This window comes from Colossoma macropomum, unplaced genomic scaffold, assembly GCF_904425465.1.
Source record: "Colossoma macropomum unplaced genomic scaffold, Colossoma_macropomum, whole genome shotgun sequence".
Taxonomy (NCBI): Eukaryota; Metazoa; Chordata; class Actinopteri; order Characiformes; family Serrasalmidae; genus Colossoma; species Colossoma macropomum.
Window position 1 is genome coordinate 27,496,502 of NW_023494796.1, and position 22,145 is coordinate 27,518,646.

General features: G+C 38.2%; 1 protein-coding gene across 2 annotated transcripts in view; it reads right to left on the reverse strand.

The window, feature by feature from the left end:
• Window positions 1–14,178: 14,178 nt before the first annotated feature.
• LOC118816678 (glucosidase 2 subunit beta-like) overlaps window positions 14,179–22,145 on the reverse strand; it is a 186,024-nt gene continuing 178,057 nt past the window's right edge. For both annotated transcript variants that reach the window (XM_036583199.1, XM_036583198.1), the window contains exons 13-14: window positions 19,925–20,024; window positions 14,179–15,864 (exon numbers count right to left, since the gene is read on the reverse strand). In XM_036583199.1, coding sequence (XP_036439092.1) covers window positions 15,727–15,864; window positions 19,925–20,024 — 238 coding nt within the window. In that variant the 3' untranslated portion in view covers window positions 14,179–15,726. The remainder of the gene's footprint in view (window positions 15,865–19,924; window positions 20,025–22,145) is intronic.

The following is a 22,145-nucleotide window of genomic DNA, read 5'->3' on the forward strand; positions in this document are numbered from 1 at the left end:
CACCCTTTAAACAATAACCTCTTTATTTTTAAATAAAACCTTCCATTTAGAAAAATGCTGCATGACTGACTAGGCCTGGTTTCTGTCACTACTGAATTTAATAAGTAGAGAAAAACATTAAAATTAAAAGTTCTTCTTAGCTTTGACAACCTGAAGGTGGCTTTGCCTTTTCTATCCTAAATAAGTTAAAAAAAAAAGTTTCTCTCTGTGAAACATCACTGAGTTAGAGAATTACTTTGCTGCTGACATGGAAAAGATACACCCCCATTTCCAAAAAAGTTGGGACGCTGTGCAAAATATAAATGAAAACAGATTTCAATGATGTGCAAATCATTTAAACCTTATAATTCATTGAAATGGGTACAAACACAACATATCAAATGTTGAAGCTGAGAAATTTTGTTTTTTAAGTATATCCAATTTGAATTTGAGGCCAGCAGCACGTTTCAAAAAAGCTGGGCAACAAAAGACTGGTAAAGTTGTGTACTTAAAAAAACACCTGCTGGATAATTAATTAGGTCAACTGGCAACAGGTCAGTAACATTGCTGAGTATAAAAAGGGCATCCCAGAGGCTGAGTCTTTCAGAAGTAAAGAAGGGGAGGGGTTTCACCACAGTGTGAAAGACTGCACGATCAAATAGTGCAACAATTCAAGAATAATGTTTCTAAACATAAAATAGCACAGGGCATTTCATCATCTACGAAACATAATATCATTAAAAAAAATCAGAAAATCCAGAGAACTCCAGGACAAGGCCAAAACCAGTACTGGCTGGCCATGATCTTTGGGCCCTCAGGCGGCACTGCATTAAAAACACACGATTCTGTAGTAGAAATCACTGCATGGGCTCGGAAAATTTCTGAAAATCAATGTCTGTAAACACAGTTCATCTCTGCATCCACATAGAAGAAATGCTGCTGTCTTCTCAGAGCCCAAAGTCATTTAGGATGGACTAAGACAAAGTGTCCTGTGGTCTAACAAATAAAAATGAAAAATTATTATTGGAAGTCATGGACGCCATGTCTCCTGGGCTAAAGAGTAGAGGGACCATTTAGCTTGTTATCAGCGCACAGTTCAAAAGCCAGCATCTCTGATGGTATGTGGGTGCATTAGTGCACATGATGTGTATTATCGTATAATGGGTGTCTGTAAAGGCACCATTAATGCTGAACAATCAAGGCTTTGGAGCAGCATATGCTGCCATCCAGATGATGTCTTTTTTTTAGGGAAGGCCTTGTTTATTTTAGCAAGGCAATGTCAAACCACATTGTGTCTCTGTAGTAGAAGAGCCCAGGTGCTAATCTGGCCTGCTTGCAGTCCAGACCTGTCAACTATTGAAAACATTTGGTGCAATATGAAACAACAAATATGACAAAGGAGACCCTGAACTGTTGAGCAGCTGAAATCCTTTATCAAGCAGGAACAAGAAAATATTTCACTTTCAAAACTACAGCAGTGTCTCCTTAGCTCCCAAACATTTACAGTGTTGTTAAAAGAAGAGGTGATGAAACACAGTGGTAAACATGCCCCCGTCACAACTTTTTTCTGGCATCAAATTAAAAATGGGCAGATATTTTTCAAAAACAAAAAAAACTAAAGTTTCTCAGTTTCAACATTTGATATGCTGTCTTTATAGTATTTAGAATTAAGTATAGGGTTTTAATAATTTGCACACCATTCAGTTGCAGTTCACATTTTGCACATCGTCCCAACTTTGTTGGAAATGGGGTTGTATTTCTTTAACTATAATAAAATAGTAGAGAAACATAACGAGCATAGATGCTTCCAGACATACTCCCAGGCATACTATATGATACAACTAAGCAGTGAACATCATGTCTTGCTCTGTGGCAGGTATAAAAATGTTGTGCAGGACCAGCTGACATTGATTTTAAATGATGATAGCAAGAGAAGAGCTAAGTGACTTAGGGTTCGTCATCGGGGTGGAAATAGGAGCTTCAGTCACAAAGACTTTAACTGGCTAGTGTTTCAATAAGACCAGTGACTAAGATAAGCTCTGCATTTGGAATTGTGGGAAAGACATCAGTAAACAGGGCTGGATACTGTGGAATGAGTGTGATATGTAACAGTGCCTGTTCCTCAGGTGACTGAGAATGTCAATGCAGACAGTGTCAGAAAGAACAACCTGTCCACAGCTACATACGGAGGGATATTATAGTAGGGCTGCTGTGCATAAACCCCTCATTATAAAGAAAAATGACTATTTTAGAGGTCTCGGATGTAAAAACCATCAGCACTGGTCTACAGAGATGTGGAAAAAAGTGCTCTGGTCAGATTATGCCTGGCCCACACGACAGGATAATTGGGCTGATTTTCAGGCCAACAATGGCAGAAGGTCTCCCGATATCAGGGTGATCTTAAACGATGATCTTCCTAGATTATCCTGTGGTGTGGGGTGTCTATAATCCAATCCTTACTCCTCCGATGTTCTCCCAGTAGATGCCGGCCCGGTTGTGAATCGTTAATATTTAACGTTCACTATTTGCGATTCAGTATCCTGTAGCGTGGGCTGGACGCCAGTCCTCTGGTGTGAAACGCCTGAAAGAAGGTCAACCAATGACAGCTGAGCTGAACTGAGTCTTTTAGTGTGAGCAGAAGTAGTTGTAAGCATGGCGGCTAAATCGAGAACTATACGCCTCGTGTGTGTATGTAGTCACCTCAAGCTCGCGTTGCAGTATGTATAAGCCCTGTTGACCCCTTCTTTTCAGTCTTGGCTTCATCCACATTTTTGTCCTCCACTTGGCTTTTTCTGTACAGAAAACACACATCATCAGCCTAACAACAGCCTCGCTGTCATCCGCCGTGTTTGTTTAGATCTAAAGTCACGTTAATGACTCCTGTGAGGTTTTGAGAACCGTAACCAATGGTTGGCCCCTCTTGTTCGTGTGCATAATCTGAAAGTGCGGGGTGTTTAATTAAGGGCAAATCGTGTAGTGTGGGACTTCGATGACTAACAGTGATCAAGGACAGAAAAATCAGTGAAATATGTGTGGGGTCTCTCGTTTTCAACATCAGTTAGGATTTTTAAAATCCTGCAGTGTGGGCCAGGCATTAGTCACCCTTTAATATATTCTCTGTAAGTGGGAGAGTGTATGTGCAGTGTACAGCAAGAAAACACAGCAGCCCTAAAGGCTTGACCCCTATAGTGAGGGGGTCTGGTGGATCTGTTATACTCTGGGGGGGGCTTTTTGCTCGCATGGTTTGGGTCCACTTGTCCCCTTGGAGGGAACTAATCAATACAAAGTTTTGTCATCTTTATAATCTGATAAGTCATTTCTATCCTGATGGGAGTGATCTCAGTGCCCCCATCCACAGGGCATGAGGGGTCTTTGAAGGGTTTGATGAGTATGAGAATTATGTAAATCATTTGCTGTGGCCTTTAGTCATCAGATTTTAACCCAGTTGAACACCTAGAGAGATTCTGGAGTGATGTGTTAAATAGCTTCTCCACCAGCATCATCAAAACACTGGCAGAACGGTGTTCCATCTCTCCAGTACAGTTCCAGAGACTGGTAGAATCTATGACACTGTGCACTGAAGCTGTTATGGAGGCTTGTGTTGGCCCAGCCTTACGCTTCATGATGTTTTTTTTAATTTGTCAGCCATCTGTGCACAGATTTAGCTTCAGGTTTAGATATTGACCAATGAAAAAACAATAAACAATACATCAGCCTGAAGGTGGTGATTCAGCTGTGTCAATTTTGGATTTTTAACACTAAGCCTAACCCCAAACCCAGAACTCTTTACGGAAAAGATTTACTGAAACCCTGCAAAAACAGGGTGGGCTGTGAAACAAAATTTCCACATTGATATTTGGTGTGACCACCATTTGCCTGTAGCAGTGCAACACACTACTATGAAAAATCTTGGATTTTTTTTTTTTTTATGAAACTGCTGCAAATTGTAAGCAAAACCAATAGAATATTTAAAATATAAACTAAATAAATAAATAATCATTTTACTGTAAAAAGTACAGAGTTTTTTTATTGACTGCATTCCAATACTATAAAAACAGTTATGCAGTATTGTCTCAGTTATTATTAGTAGGGGTGGGGGAAAAAATCGATTCTTCACTTGCCACATCACTTCCATTTGTTTTATTAATAAAAGATATTGGAAGTAAATTCGTTATGGATCATTACAAATACTTTGCTTTGAAAGTACCTCACACAGTGAGAAAATAGAAATCCTGTATAGAAAAAAAGATGCATCAAGATGCATCGATAATCGTTTTATAGTCGCATCACAGCCTCTGAATCATAATCGAATCGTGAGGTGCCTAAAGATTCCCACCCCTAATTATTAGTATTACTATCATTAGGCCTGTTATTACTGCGTGTAATTTCCATGACAGAGAATCTGTGGTATATATATACAGTCTTTAAAGCTGCCTTCATGGTTCTGCGACTGTTAGCAGTCACAGAACCCTTATTCGGCACTGTACAGAAGCCGTTTTATTGTAGGGGTGGTTTGGGAGTGGAAGTTTGTTGTCAGTTTTCAGGAATGTTCTCCAGATTTGTCTGGAAAAAGATTGGCATCCTGGTCTGATCCACTCTGCACAACAAACCGCTCTTTCTCTCCCACGATGAAAAATTAATCAGGGACTTTGATTCTGCAATCGTTCTTTTGATCCTGAAGCGGCACTTCCCTCCTGCGTGGCATGCGTGTGTGTGTGTGAAATAAAGCGACAGACCCTTTCATACGTCCTCCTACTCACCACTGCCAGAGCTCAGACACACAACAGAACGACAGAAAAAGACAGAGTGGGGGAGACTTCACTGCTTCATCATCACGCCATATGAACTTTACTGTGGGCTGAAGTCTGAACATATACCACACTTTCCACTCGCTTTTAAACTGCTTTCTCTTTGTTTCTCGGTGGTTTAGAAAAAAGCAGATCAGTCCTGATCTGAAGTCTTTTATTCTAATTTTATTTTAAAAATGAGTTTTTTAGGACACAAGTCCACAATTCACTTTAATTCAGTCTGATTATGTCGGTATGATTCAGAATTATTACAAAAATACACTGAATGTACAAATGTAACTGGAGAAATTATTTACAGTAATGAAATTGAAACACTGATTCTCATAAATACAGCACATTATTGAATATTATACCTTATTATAATCATTTCTAACCTTCCGAAATCTATGTATCACCACCTTCAGATCAAAGTATTTTTAAACCCTTATCTATTAGTGAAGCCAGCTTGCTCTCTTTACTGTTTCAATTACTAAACACACTAAAGTCGTGGGCACAATGAACGTGAATAAAATCTGACTGGCAAGACAGCCAAAATAATGGTAAAGGATGTGGGAAGGTGAATTTTATCCCAGCTGATCTGGGACACTCAGAAGTATGAGCCAGCAGAAAACAAGACAATCTCTAGTCCTCTTTTTACATATAGACAGACTCACCAAACTACACGCACTAAAATAGCCAAGTGACGGTCCGGTGTGACTACGGCACAACCCTTATGCTGCTATTACACGTTGGTGATAGACTTATGATGGCAAACCAGATATTCAATTGTTTGTAAAGGGTAGTGAAGGAAAATTCTGCCACTGCCAGTAGGAGTGTTCTGCTTAGCATTATGGTCACGAGTTCATTTTTCCCAACTTTTCCTGTCACCTGTGGCGGTGGAATAAACTGGATGTTGACTTTTTCGGAAACATGGCCGCTGAATGCTCGTAGATGAAGTTCAGAAGTTTACATGTATCAACTTCTAAACGTCAGTGGGAAAGTATTAGAAACACTGTTCAAAACACAAAAAATAGTGACAACAACATCCCACAAACAGGCAGAAACCCCAGTACAGCTATCACCACGGCAATGTTTACATGGCTTTGTGCCACTGTTAGCTGTGTATCTTTACAAATTCTGATATTAGGTGCGTAACAACGGTGTTTGAACACTAACATTGAGACACAGCATTAGACTAAAGTAGGGGGTTTAGTGCTGAAAAATGCAAGGAAAACTGCACTGCCTGTTTTCTAAAGGGAGTCACAATGGGCTTTAAATTATTATAATTTAAATATTTTTATAGATTTATAAAAAACTTTTGTACAAACACAAATAAATAAAAAAGGAGGGGAGAAGAGGGTTTACATGTCATCCTGTGCTAGGGCTGGGCAATAAAACGATAACGATAATTTATATAAAGTTATATAACAATATAACTTTTCCTCGATAGAGCGATAAGACACGTTCGATAAATTTTCGATATAATACACCATTCTCACACTTCCACGTTCTAGAGAAAGCCCTGGTGGCTTTTTCTACTGCAAGGAAAGCGACACTACTCTACTCTGAGTTATGCATTCCCTGTCTGAGTGGAGCGACCGGCGATCTGTTCTCCTGTGACCAAGTGCGAGTGACGAGATAAATGGCGTAACTGTACTGCCCTAAAGTGAACTCTCCTCTTTTCGTACATCCTAACAAGCTTTAGCAGCGTTAAATCACGTCTGATACTCACAGCTACAGCACTGTTACAGCGCTCAGACAGTCATATTTGAGTGTTAGAGCATTCCCGAGCAACGAAAGTGAAAGAAAGAAGTGGGTTTATGCAAGTTACAGCCCTGATTTAAACGAAAGTAAACTGAGGAAGCTGTGAGGCATTGGAGAACGGGAGAGCGCTATCTTTCCAGGCTAGCTGTTTTTAGCAGCTGGCTAACTTGAAGCAGCGCTCCGTCACTCACACAACACAGAGAACTGATGATACTGTAGATCAAACACGACACAAAAGCACCGCTTTCAGTTTAAACATACCTAAAAGGACGACTCTGTTTGTCTGGTGTTTGATATATTGCAGTTCACCCCTTAAACTACTACGATAGTATAGAGAAATCCAGTCGTTGCTGGCTGGTGTCTGAATACTGTGATATGCTCTGACATGGAGCCAGCTAGCTTAACGTTTGCTGTTCGTACCAAGTTGATGTTGTTGAGAAACTAAACAGTTTGGCGCGGTTGTTGGCCACTTGTTTAGCATTTGTAACTGGATAGCCGAGCGCTCGTCACCAGACAGCTAAAAATATTTTTTTCTTTCCTAGATGATGACTATTACAAAAACTGCGGCCGTGCTTTTCCAGCTGATGAAAACAGCTCACCAGACACTTTCTCCCACTCTCCCATGACAGATTAGTGAAATGTTCCACTGTTTGGTGAGTGTTTGTCGAGTTCCGACCATAAAGGATAGTTTAAAACAGCAAATAACCACCCAGGAGCAAAAATCAGCCTTCAAACTTGAAAGAAATAATGATTTGACATTTATCGCAGTATAAATCGAAATCGAATGATATGAATTTTGTTTATCGTGATAACATTTTTGGCCATATCGCCCAGCTCTATCCTGTGCTGCCTCTGGCTACACTGCTCAACATGGTGTTTGGGTAAAAAAAGTTATTAGCATGTACATTATATACACTTACGCATGTTCTTTCATAGATGAGAGACAGAAAGGGCCCAGATGAACGCCAGCTGGCACCAACACTCAGCTAAATTACATCAGCCTAGAAATATCCTTTTTTTGGCCTGAGTAGCCAGTGAACCACCCAGTTAGCATCAGTTGTGCAAACCCTCAGAGCACATCAATAGAATATTTAAGGCTTATTTAGCAGACTTTAGTGAAACTAAACTGCCAAAAGCTCAAAAAAGTGCAAATCTAGAACCAGAGGCACTGCACAGTTTCCCAAGACTTCTCATGCTCGTGGAATTGATTCACTAAAGAGTTGTAGCTTGAGTTAACAAATGCATGTCTCTCCTTATGTTGGCAATGATTGGACAAAAGATGTGAATTTGTGCTGTGGTTTTAACAGAATATGAGCCAAAGCTCATCACCAACTTGGTAAAAATTTAAATGTACAGTTTCCCATTTTTGCGCTAAAGCTATGGGGCTAACATAGCTAACAAATAGTGGAAGCTTATACTGACCAATTAGCATTTGCACACTGCATGCATAAATTATCACACACTAATGGTGCAACGTTAACTTTTTACTGCTTTCGTTTTTTTGGACTTCACAATAACTACAATAACCGAAAACACATTCTGCTTAGGTGTTATTCCTTTCACTATAGAGTTGCTGTTATAGGTATAACTTTAATAACTATAGACTTGAAAGAAGGTGTAACAGCAGGCTTTTTAAAGCTGCTGTAGATTTGAGGGGGATTTCTGATGATAATCATGGATGCGTATGGAGAACGGGGTGTGAAATTAAGCAATGACTGTTTTTACACTGATAGCCAATAATTACCCTGAAACTTCACATTTAGAATTCTGGAACCCCTGCAGTTCGACTACGTACGGACATCCTCAACCATTACATAACACACAGCATCTCTTATTTCCCTTTTTGTTATGTGTGTACATAAGTGAGTGAGTGTGTACAGAATACATATAAACCTGCCGTATGCTGAACGATGACACTGACATTATTTACACACATGCACACGAGCTACAAATTTAAAATGCTGAAGTTGTCAAGGCAAGGCTAAACCCACCTTACTGCACAAGGACGAAAACAGAATTGATGTTTGTAGCTGACAGAAATTTAATCTTCCTGCACCCTGTAAGTGTGTGTGTGTGTATGTGTGTGATGGGTGACTCAGGCGTAATGTCATAAATCTGGGCGTCTCACTCTCAGGCACGATTTACGATCGCGAACAGAATGAGAGAGAAAAGAAAACGAGAGCGAGAGAAGCAATGCTAAACTTTAAAACCTTTCAACTACTCTCTCCTGAGGACGGACTTTTAAATAACAGCTTCCCTTGTGCCATTTTACCATTAATACTAAGCATGCATGGTTCTTACTTGAAGAAGAGGTGTGTAAGATTTAGTGGAAGCTAGCGGTGAGGGTGCAGACTGCAACCAACTGGATACCCCTCCCTCACCCCATCCCTTTCCAAGCATGTAGAAGAACCTACAGTAGCCATCATTTCGCTTCTTTGAGAAAAGGACTCATGCTGCCTTGCTGTTTCTTGTGCTAAATAATACGTATGATCCTCCATTTGTCAAAATTTTGGGTTCTCAAACCTCTCACCACACAAATTGGTAAGCCAGCACTGGAAGCAATGACTGATTCTTTTTCTTTCTACGTCTTCCAACCGGTGCTATAGCACCACCAAATTTAGGTTGCCAATTCAACATAAAAACGGTAATTATATTGTAGTTTTTTTAGTTCAACAAAAAGTCTGTTAATGTAATACCTGCAGTGAAAATGAATTCAATGTGTGCTCTAATAATAATATGGTAATAATAACAGTAATAATTTAAGTAAAATGCCTTATAGAGGAAGGTATGCTCAACACTGGAAAGAAAAAATACCAAGGTGTAAAAGAAATATCATGAATTAACCTACTATCTCTGCTCACTGCTGCATTGTCAAACGGTCTGGTTCCGGTTCGCAGCCCGGTGGTTGGGAATCTCTGACATAAACAGTTCAGTCAGACAGGAGGCAGCGTGCACCGTGATGGCTGAGAGAACTTTAGTATGTTTTCTTAAAGAACACAGTGATAGGTATACTGCTGAGTGTGTGCGTGTGCATGGCGTGTGTGCAGCACAGTGTCAAGCCTCTGGGCCTTTTTAGCAATTTCCAGTCAACACACAGTCGCCCACGCTGCACTGAGGGAACACTTCCTCTGCTTCGCTTCATCTGCACATCTGACTGTGAGTGTTTGAGTGAGTGGCTCACCACTTAACCCACGTTACGTCCTGCACCCCTCCAAATCCATCAGTGGATAAAGATCAATGACTGCAGTTTTAAAGAGTCTAATTGAGAATGAATTACTAACCTGGTTAAGGATTCACTGAAATGTAAAAGCCAAAAATATACACTTTTTAAAGTGCACCCTGGACCTGAATGGGGACCATTTCATAATGAAAATGGAACAGAATTGCACAAAATGATTGTATTAAAGCCAAACAGCACCAATTCTACAGTCCTTAGTTCACTGCAACACCCCACTGTAGAATGCCATCTTCATATCATGGCATCTTTTCCATGAGATCACAGATAACTGCAACGCATCAGCACCACACCGGCTATGTGCAGCAATCTTTCTGCATCAGGTGTTGCATAAATAACAGTGGAAGGGATGCATGTCGCTTTCAAAGTTTCAGGTTTGCCGTGAGCTGCAAGTCACTACAAGCATGTACAAAGTTCGCCTGCTACATTTGTCACTCTTGGACTGTGTTGCTGCTGCATGGTTTTTGGTATAAAATGAGTTTGTATCTTGTGTTTTTGGAATTTCCTGTTCTGTGACACACTGAGCTAAATAAAGTTTAATTAAGTTAGCCTACTACCAAGATCAAGGCCTCTTTTTACTGTCAATGAACTATTAAACAACACACTAGTTTGACACATGCCACCCTAACACCATCTGGGAAATATCTATTTAACAAACAGGATATCTGCAATTGTTCTGCTAGCTCTCACAAACACGTCACAGTACGAAAGAAGAATGAGCTGAAATTTCACATTCACAAAACAGTCCAATATTCCTGATTACAGCTTTACACACAATTAATCTGCAGCATTAATCAGCGCAGTATCGTCATAGCAACGTACATATGTACCATGTGACAGATTTGACCTTTAAGTGTGGACAGAGAAAGGCAGTTTAAAATGGACATTTGTTATTTCTGTGCCATGTATCATTTGCCACCCAGATGACTCAAAACTACGCTAGATGGACACTGAAGCGCAGCACTGTCAGCTAGGCTTTTTCCATCCATCCATCTGTGGGTTGACCCAAACCTACTCCCTTTCTTTCACTTCTGCAGTAAAATTGCATCAGATGCAGTTGTCATTGAAGAACTGATGACAGCTGGAGTCTGGGCTATGGGTGTTATCATCACTAGTGAGGCTGCAAATATCACTTTAGTGCCACAGGATCTGTGACAGCAAGCCTGAGACTGATTTCTTAAAGGTTTCATAAGATTGCATTGTCTGAAAGTGACCGCAACATTGGGCATTGTTCAATTTTTTCACAATGGAATTATTGTTCATAAGTCTGAGAAGCTCAAAATGCTCCTCACTGCAATGTCCACTTCATCAGTAACCTCTCTACTGTATAGCCGTGAAACAAAAGTTTGAACACTTGTTGATTTTCTCAGTGAAAATAAATTAACACATCCTCTACAGAGAACACCAAATCTTTTTTCTATCTATCTATCTATCTATCTATGTATTTATTTATATATGGTTTACCATGTTGGAGAAAAATACAACATAAAACACAAAATATGCGGTAACTTTCTTTTTTTAATGGCAAGCATTTCTAATAAAGTGGACAGCGAGCGGAAGTACAAGGTAGGTGTTTCTAATAAAGTGGACAGCGAGCGGAAGTACAAGGTAGGTGTTTCTAATAAAGTGGACAGCGAGTGGAAGTACAAGGTAGGTGTTTCTAATAAAATGGACAGCGAGCGGAAATACAAGGTAGGTGTTTCTAATAAAGTGGACAGTGAGCGGAAGTACAAGGTAGGTGTTTCTAATAAAGTGGCCAGTGAGTGGAAGTACAAGGTAGGTGTTTCTAATAAAGTGGACAGCGAGTGGAAGTACAAGGTAGGTGTTTCTAATAAAGTGGACAGCGAGTGGAAGTACAAGGTAGGTGTTTCTAATAAAGTGGACGGTAAGTGTGAAGCTGAATTTAGCTATAATTTTCTAGCATGTAGATACATCCATTTCCACCGGACACAGTGAGTGGTAATATTACTTGCATGTAAACTTTGTCCTTGTCACTACAGAAAAGAACAGCTGTCCTGTCAATAATAATCGACCATCTGTATCCCCTCAGTTACCAACGCACACACCATTTCACACATACTTGAGGCCCTGCTAAGCTCTGATACAGCTGTTCAACACCTATCAACCCATCCCCCCTTGTTTCATTCATCCATCCACCCATTCCTCCATCCACTCATCTATCATTTATTCACCATGCGGATGCTGATTAGCAAAAGCTAATTTTGCATTTCAACTGAGTATGTGAGAGAATTGGTCTACTTTCACCATCTATCCATCTATATATCCATCTCTATTTAGCCACCCGTATATTGCATGTGATCATCTATATTATATCACAAACATTACATATGATCCAGTACAATATTGCTTATTGTTGCTGTTGTAAGAAAGCCTTTTATCTCTGTAACGGTAACTTTGCTTGCGAAGAACATGCACAGTTTTAATTTAACTTCCACTGATTTTTAAAAAAATGTCTTCATATTTGATGGTCGAGATGCGAACAGTCAGAGAGATTCAGATTTCTTTACAGTGGTGGTGATAGGAACCAGGGGTCACAATGTCCACACAGATGTAGCCATTTTATTTACTATCCAAAACTACCAATGAACCTACATGTGTCGTCTGAGTTCTTATATGTAATAATGATGGTAAAATAATGATAAATCTTTCTAAGCTTTCTTTGGGGACTATTTTGCTTCACAAGGTCCTGCACGTACCTCTCCTTTATGAATGGATTTTACAATACGTTTTAGGCCAAAACCTTCTGAAATCTACCATGTGTCTAAGATATCGGATAGCGATTTATAACCATTTCATGTAATAACTTTCTGTGAGGGAGTTTTTAGAGGTGGACATCTGGTTCCTATCACCACCACTGTGAACAATTCTGACTTGTAAGTTTCTCTAGAACAGAGCATTTCACACCAAACCACTCTGAATGGCTTTGTTTACATCTTAACCATTTAATTGTGCAGAATTTTTAAAACAAGGGTGGAATTCCCCTGTAAAAACTTTCAAACTGTTGTCCATTCGTTATGAAATGTTCACACAATGTAAAGGGCAGCTGGTGTTTCAAATGGTGTTGAAAAGAAAAAAGGGAGTGTTCTTGTGACAGTGATGTTATGTACTGTATACATGCTGCTATCATCAGCTTGGCAGTGTTTTACAGTTTTACAGGAGTTTTTTCTTGTGACTAATCGTGACACTGAGCAGGAAGCTAAAAAGATGACTCTAAATACGACTTTACTGTTAACGCTGCCATGCTGTTGCAGCTTTCGTTCCAAGAAAAGCTGTCCTTCAACACAGTGTGATTCATCCTTCAATCTCTCGTCCACCTCCATCCATCCATCCATTTTTCTAATATTCCGTACTAAAAACTTTAACAAAATTCAAATTACCTCATGAAAAATAGCAAAACATGAAGATTTTAAAGCATGGCTCTGAATCTATAGAGTGAGCTTCTTGTTCAGGCATGCTGCTACATGTTTTTCTTCCAAGAAAAGCGTTCCCTTTAGGTTTTACACGTTTGCTTGAATATTCAGCATAGCCCATGAGAAGCAAAGAATTAATTAGTCAGAGGGAAAGATTTTCACTCATGAATAATGGAAAAGCGACTCCTTGTATACAATCATGTAAAATTATTTTATTCATTAATTACTGTACATCTGTGAAAAAATCAGCCAGACCGGTACGTGTGTAGAATAGCCATTTTCATTTAGACTACTGATAAAATCTGATGCTCTTGATCATGTCTAGACTGCAAAAAAGCTTTTAAGATCATGTAAAGGGGAATCATGGAAGGAAGAGTTTTAAAGGCTTGTACATAAACGATGACTCATATCCAGACCACAGTGAAGTACTGGCTCTCTTTCTGTTTAATTTAGCTCTCTAATCCTTCACACTGCACTTCCACTACTTGTTTTACTTTTACATGTGATGTACTAATATACTTATTTTACCAGTGTATATAAAAATAGATTTAAACTCTATGTGGCCAATACTAAGCTAAAGATTCTACACAGAAATCACTTTGTATTCTTTAATAAAACTATAGGACAATCTAGAAGAGACAATAGTGAACACAGTAACACAGCCACGTTAACAACGTACTGAGAAACTGAACAGTTCAAAAATTAATACCACAGAATGAACAAAAAGGATTTCCTCCAATAGGACAATACACAGCAGTAACACTGACCTTAAAGGGGATCTCCACCAATTTTCCCAAATTTCTGCAAAATTAACTTTTAAGATGAAAGCAAGCTTGTTCAGAGTGGTTTGGTGTGAAATGCTCCATTCCAGAGAAACTTACAGAGTGAGATCTGTTCACAGTGGTAGTGACAGGAACTAGACTCCCACCTCTAAAAGCTCAGTCACAGAAAATTATAGTTTTAAATGTTTTGGCCTGAAATGTAATCCATTTATGAAAGAGAGGTACATGCAGCAAAACAGTCCCCAAAGAATTTTTTTTTTAGGTGTACCACTATTTCACCATCATCAACATATAAACTCTCAGAAGAGACACACTGCAGTACACATCGTGACCCCTGGTTCCTATCACCACCACAGTGAATAAATCAGTCAATAAGTTTCTCTACAATTAACCATTTTACATTAAACTACTCTGAATGTCTTTGTTTACTTCACTTCAATTGAATTTTAGCAATTTAGGAAAATTGGTGGAATTCCCCCCATCTGGTAAGACATGGGACCTATTGCTGTCATCACAAAACCTCTTGCCTCAGAAATGGTCACTTTGTTGGAGAAGTGAAAACTTTTTATGTAACTTGTATGTAAAATGTATGTAACAAGACTTTATTTCACATAACTTTGGACAATTTCTATTGGTCCATTCATCATGAGATCACACTATGTAAAGGGCATAGGGAGTTTTCAAATGGAGCAACAAAAATCACTAAAAACCTGTTTTGTGTTTAGATGTGTTTTTACATCAATGTGTAAATAGATTTAAACTCTCATTTGTCAAACTAACCAAGATGATAAAGAGTTACAAGGTCTTAAAATGACAGCAATGATCACACTAGAACACACTAAGAGAAAACAGTACTATAAAGAGAAAGTAAGGAAAACAATCGTAACATCGCTTTTTGACGCCCAGGTTTCAGTAGTTTGGCTTGTGGGTTATTTGGTGGGTTAAAAAAAAAAAATCTCAAACTCTAGTTCCACAAGGTCAGCTGCATTATGCAGTTTAGTTTTTTCCTACTCCAACACACCTAATTCAAATCGTGAGCTTATAATGAAACCTTGACCATATCTCCAAAAGTCTCCTTCTTGTCTAATATTTCTTCCAAAATTCCAAAACATTTCTTCCAAGGCTATATAAATAGTTTTGTTTCTTCTTTGCTGCAGTAACAAATTTCACTCTTCTGAGAAGGCTTTGCAGATGTTGAAACGTTTTCTGGGGTCCAGAAACCGTTTCGACTAATTGATTCCACCAAGCCACAAGAGTGTTAGTCAGGTCAGGTCAGGTTCTGGTGATGGATGATCCCCAGAGGTGTTCAACAGAGCTGTATCGCTCCAACTTGACCCCAGGATGTCTCAACAGAGATTCATATCAACTCATCTCATAGGTTCTCATTAGGGCTTCATCATTTAAATCATTTTCAAAGTGGTTCAGTGAAGCTTCACTCCAACTCGTCCCAAAGGTCTTTGGTGGAACTTTACTTCATCTCAATTAGTAGGTGAATCTACTAATTCAACTTTCTACATATAGGGCTGACTTCCTGAACCACAATTTAGCCTAAAGCTTGAGTAAAAAAGAATTTTCAATGGTCATTTACCATTGTTGTTATATTTTAGTGAGAGACTTTGCTTAATCCATGACTAGGAAAATGGCCCATAAGTTGTATCATAAGTTAAAGCTGATGTGTTGGAGTAAAACACTTCTCCAGGACTTAAGACAAATAACCTGGGTGTAGATGGTTTTCTGACCTTTGGAGATCAGAGTTCGCTGTGTACGCTGCGTTGCTGTGTGTTTAGGCTGCAGGCTGCTGGTGTTTGCAGCTCCATGGTGTAGAGGCATTTACTGGGCTCCTTCACTGACTTCAAGTCAGTCTCCGTTCCACAAACCAGAGACACCTAAAACACAGACCACACAGCTCACTCAAGGCAGAATTGTTTTTTGTCTTATTTTGATTTGGTTTTCTCCTAAAATAAAGATGTCAGTCTATTCGTAACACACACAGGTAAGTAAGTAGCTGTAAGTAAGAAAAACATCTCTACAAAGGTTTAGTGAATATAAAGCAGCTTATCAATTGGGTATGTTTATCTGTCAACTTCATATTTGTCAAAGCACCTTCCTTGGTATGAAGACCAGGTTTTGTCTAAATAATAATCTGACTGCTTCTTTTCTAAACTATTGTTAAAAGCTCATATTGAAACTCTTTTGTCCTAAAAGGTGGTTTAAACATCTGAAAATGCATAGCCTTTGGCATTATTAAACAGTATTGAAGTATAAGGCAGTAGTTGTCAGTTGTGCAAAGAAAATGGAAAGTTCTAAAAAAAACTTATATTTTAAAAGTCTATTACTATTTACAAGATAATTCATAGTAGAGACTGAATATTTTTTAGTAGTTACTTAATAATTCATAGTAAATGCTGAATAGTTCAGAATATCAATCCAATTCCAAAAAAAGTTAAGACAGTTTGTGAGACACCTTTTATACGCAAGCCTAATTACATCCAAACTCGGTCCCAACTTTTTTGGAACGTGTTGCAGGCATCAATTTTAGAATGAGAGTATACTTACAAAAACAGTGAAGTTGAAAAGATAAAACACTTAAAAAAAAAAACATTTTTCATTTAAATACAGGTTAAAAACAGCCAAGTATAGTTGCTGAATAATTCATAGTGGTTACTGAATAATTCATAGCGGTTACTGAATAATTCATAGTAGACTCATAGAAGACTCAGATATTGATTTAGCTATCTATTCAATAACAGTAGCTGCTGAATAATGAGTTTAAAATGAATAAGTGAATCTGTAGTGAGGCTTGTAGTTTAAGGAGTTAAAATGCATCTGGATTTAAGATACTGCTACTGAGCTTTATGATTTATGGACTTTTTTCCTTTTCTTTTTTCCGGCTAAAAATGGTTTTCGTGTCTCTTTCTGTGTCAGTGGAGTGACTGTACTGTGACTGAAGGATGGCACTTTCTCTACAAAGGGAACTGCATCCCATAATACAACACAAGCCTCTTTTGTGACGTCCATCAGTGTTGTATGGAGACGTGGCTGAGTCACTCTGATCTACGACCAGCCATAATCGGCCTTATCCCAACTACCAAAGTAAGAAAAGTAGAGCTAATGCTGATCTGAGACCAGCCCCAAGCATCACCAAACCGACTCCGCCAGACCCTCTTTACAGCAGAGGAAAAAGTTATTGTACTCCCAGAGTGGTTTCCATAGCAACCCTTTCATCAGTCTCTCCCCCACTCTTACTCTCCATCTCGCTCTTGACAATCTATTCTGTGGACAAAAGCTACCTGAATACAGAGACAGAGAGAGAGAGAGAGAGAGAGAGAGAGCTAGCTACAGATTTGGTAGAGAGAGAAAAGCACTAAAACAACCAGGCACACATACTTTATTTGTCCTTATCATTATATCATTCACTGAATGACTCTTCTCTTATTGGCTTTGCTTTGCCTGAGCGTTTAATTGAAGCAGATGCAGAACATTCACCAAGGCCGGTCTGCTAACTGCAGCATATTCTGGAAATACTTTAATGCACACAGTGTTTTACACAATATTCTAGAGCTGACAGTCATCTCAGCTCAATATTCTCACATTGCTTTTAAAAAAGGCCACACAATAAAAATGAACTTACAAACCATGCAAAACACTTTACAGGCAAAAGATAAACTACAAAGTAGGGATGCAAGTTTTGGCAAATTCTTTTGACTGGTAACTGTTGCCAATAAACCATTAACCAGCAACTCTAAAACCATTGAACTCTGGAATGTAGAACCGATAGGTGTGCCATCAGTGTGTATTTGAAGTAAAGGGTGCTGAATCATATTAAACATACCCTACATAAGAATCCGGTTCTGTTTAAACTGAGTGCTTGTCAAGATTTTATAACTAAAAACTGAAAAGCTGATTACATCTTTGGAATAAACAATGATGGGCTACTTCAAGTTCTACATTCTAAAGTTATAAAGATATATTTTCTCTTCATTACCAGCTCACGTTAAAACATTCATCACTGAGGAACCTTAACTGCGCTTCTTTTTTTACTAGGCCTATCTAGCAAACCCAGCTGCCTATTGCACTATTACAAATGTCCCTCAACTTGAATGATAAGCCTGTCTAATCAAATAGGAACTGTTTCTTATTAGAAAGGGAATAAATTCAAATGAAACATAGTTTTTATTTTTACAGATACTGATCGAATAACTGTTTATTTGCCGGTTAATAGTTAATTGCTTAAGCATTTACATCCCTACTACAAAGCCTTTGATTAGACTCCATAAACAGAAATGCTATGAGGTAAAAAGAAATGCATATACATGAGTGTGTATTACAATGTGCAGTGTGTGCAAAGTTATAAAGCATTATAGAGCGCTTCAGAAGCCAAAAAACAGAAGCCACATTACTACACTTCCTGTAGTGTGTTACAACCTGTCAGAATGACTGTGTGGATCAAATAAACATTATAGAGCATTATAGAGTTTTTGTTATTTAGTAAATGATGCATCATCACTTCATAATCCACATCATAGACGACTTCTCGATTTTGTCGACTAATTGCTGCAGACTTTTCGTAAAGAGAAAGTTTAAAAAACAGTGATGCCTGAGACTCTTAATAGATATTTGTCAATTCTGAAAATGGAGAGTAATCATTCCAACAGCATTTCCACTGGGATACAGTTTGGCAGAGAATCTTAAAAAGTAGTGGTATGTGATACAGTAAAAATGACTTCAGGATACACAGTAAGTATCAAGTTCTTTCTAAGTCTGATTAGCTGCAACAGACAAAACCATAACCAGTACAGCCAGACTTTTAAAAATAATATCGAATACTATACTTTTCCTTGACCATTTCATATACTGTGCTGCACTTAATCCAATTAAACAGAACTACTGATGCTCTCTTTGTAATGAAACACACAGCTGGTCAGTGTTGACACACAATAAATAGCTTCTGCTCACCACTATTACAAACTCAGCACGGTGTCCTCAGCTTAGTTAACTAACCGCGTGCTCAGTGCCACGGAACCATTGAGATATGACTTAATGAGGTTCACTGAATGCCTTTACATTTACACTATTTCTCTGATGTCCTTTCAAAATAATAAAAAAAACAGTCCAAAAAACTAATACAATTCAAAATTCTCCACATCAATTATCAGAATGGGTAATGGAACACAGTCACAGACCCACAGTCATCACAATAATTTTTTCAGTACTTCCTAGTCTTGATTTAGCCGTAAGGCCGTAACCATTTTCACAGAACAACATAACACAGCTAAGGAAACTGTTGAGCTGCACAGTGGAAAAGAGGCTTGTTGAGAGTGCGTCCAGACTGTGCTCTTAAATTGGCTTAATATCGTGTTCTGCACCAATCCAGCTGCTTCTGTAGAGCTACACAACTGCCATCCCTCGTTTTCTCTCTGAGAAGAGGAGGGGGCTGTTAAGAAACAGAACGAGGGAAAGAGAGGCCTAGTCGGCACATTTAATGTCATAATGAGTAGGGGACTGCTGCTCTCTCTTTGTTTATCTTTCTCTCCATTCCCCACTTCTCTCTTTATCTATCTCTCTCTCATTCACACTTGCTCGCCTGGGGGAAATTGAAGGCATTAAATTTACACCTAGACTCTCAGACGGACTGAGAGAGATAGTAAAAGATCAACGATAACATCTGAAAATGCCTGGAAAACACTCAAGGCAAAAGACTACGAACATTCAAAATGTGATGCTAATGGAGCTACTAGATTACAGGCTATTAAAATAATATCAATTAATGATGAAACCCTTTGTCAGCCAGACGATGATGAGGGTGACGCATAACAGACAGAATATTGTTTGGATCACTAGATTTAGAAGATGCAAATATGTTGTCAATGCACCTCCTTTGGTGAAATGATCCCCTTCCCATTTCCTGACCCTATGCTAAAAGATGGGGTGACGTGGAATACTCACCACCGTGGAGCGCTTCGGGCCCTGCCAGCAGGCTTCTCCTTCATCATACTTCATCTGCCTATAAGGAGAGTCACTACGACCAAGCCATCCACCCCACTTCCTGTACAAAACACACAAAAACATGCACAAATTAGTATTCTTGTGTTTGTAGGGTGTTTCCATGTGCTCCTGTATGACTGTATCTAAATGTGCCTTACACAGTTAGTCTTGGAAGCCATAATTCTCAATTATCATCTGAGAGTCTGGTGTGTTTTGTCACTTAACATGACCAAGAACTGGTCATTTTAACAGAAAGTTTCAGTTCTATAGCAAAAGTTGTTTTTTTGTTTGTTTTTTTTTAAGTTTTACTTGGAAATATCATTTCACAACAATGTGCAATACATAACATTTAAAAAAAAAATGTACACTTCTTTTGGTCCTGGCTGCACTGAAGTAGTGGAAGGAGCCTTCAACATAGAGTTACAGGTAAGACACTTTATTTATCAGATATAGTTTCAATGTGATATTTATTTAGTTAACAAAATTACATTTTATGTTAATAAGCTAAATTGTAGGGCTTGGTCTGATTGTAGTGAGCATCATGCAACTACAAGTGCACACAAACATCCCTGGAGTTTATGAAAGCACAAGTCAGGCAGTTTGCGGGTAAACGAGTACAGGAAATATAAATGAGAAATCGCTAGTAGAACACAACCACTTTATCCTGATTCTGGAAAAAGACACCCAACCTTCCTGGCCTGACAATCTAATATTATCAATCAACTACCAGCTTTACTTGGGGGGCACCCATGGGTGCCAATCAAATTTCGGCGGGGCTGGTATCCCACCCCCTCCCAACAATTCTGACCACATGTGGTCTACTATCTTTTGATGTTGATGCTTCACTTAACCCAACCCCACTTTTAAAAAAAGATGGTTCTTCAATGGTTCTTTAGTAAAGAAAATTTTTGAAAATGTTCTTTATAGAACCATATACAACACATTCTCCATCAATCTGAAAAACCATTTCACTTGTAAAACCCTTTAATCATGCAAGGGGTTATATAGAGAACCGTTTTCTTTACTAAAGAACCCTTGAAGAACCATCTTTTTTAGAGTAATCTTAACCTCAACAATCAAAAAAAAAACTTAATGGCCTTGTGGTTTTTTTATAAAAGCTGCATGTTTTGAGCAAAGCAAAAACACAATTTAATACAATTTTTACATTTTTAATTTGAAATACACAAACGTTTTCAAATGTCTGAAGCTATATTAATACTAAAAAGAGTTTGGATATCCATATTTTCAAATAGCTATGTCCAATCCTATGAAATAATAGATCATATTAGGCAGATAAGGCATTCATTTCACAGTGCAGATAGGGAGTACCAATACGGCAGCCAAGTGGGTTCACTTCACTGTGTGTATAATGACACCATCAGCAATCTAGTTATATGCATAAAGCACCCCTAGTCAAATGACATTGTGTTGATTTTCTAAGTGAAAATAATAATAATAATAATAATAATAATAATAATAATAATAATAATCTATATAGCACCTTTCATTGAAAAAAGCAGTTCAAAGTGTTTTACAGGGTTTAAAAGTACAAAATGACATTCAGAATACATAAAACAAAAGAATAAAAACATATTTTTCCTAAAATACATTTTATATGTTTAATAAAATAAAAGATGTTAATAAATGCATGGAAATAACACAAGAAAGTTAACACATGCTCTACAGAGAAAACACTTTACATTAAACTGCACAATTATCTTTCATTTGCTAAATTTACCATGTTCAAAAAAAAAAACACATACATTGTGGCCTGTGCAAAAGCTTTGGCACATTTAATATCATCTTAAACTCATCAAATAAATAGACTGTGCAATTAAATTAGCAAAAAAATCCATCTTTAAGTTTGTCCCCAGTAGATGATGTGTTTGAACGTTTGCATGCAACTGTATATATATATATATATATATATATATATAAAATGAAGAATAGACTAATGTTCCCACAAAGACACACACACACACACTTTTATACTTTACTTTTATAACTTTTTATAACTTAACTTTTATACCAGAACTTCTAAGAAGAGCACTAGCTTTAGCATAAGGTTACCATTTTTAATCTTCTTGCCAACTTGACTCCACCAATGCTAGCTTAGCCTTATGCCAATGTTCAGTCTTATAGCAGGCTTCAAGAGAGGATGCACATGGTTTATGTACCCACA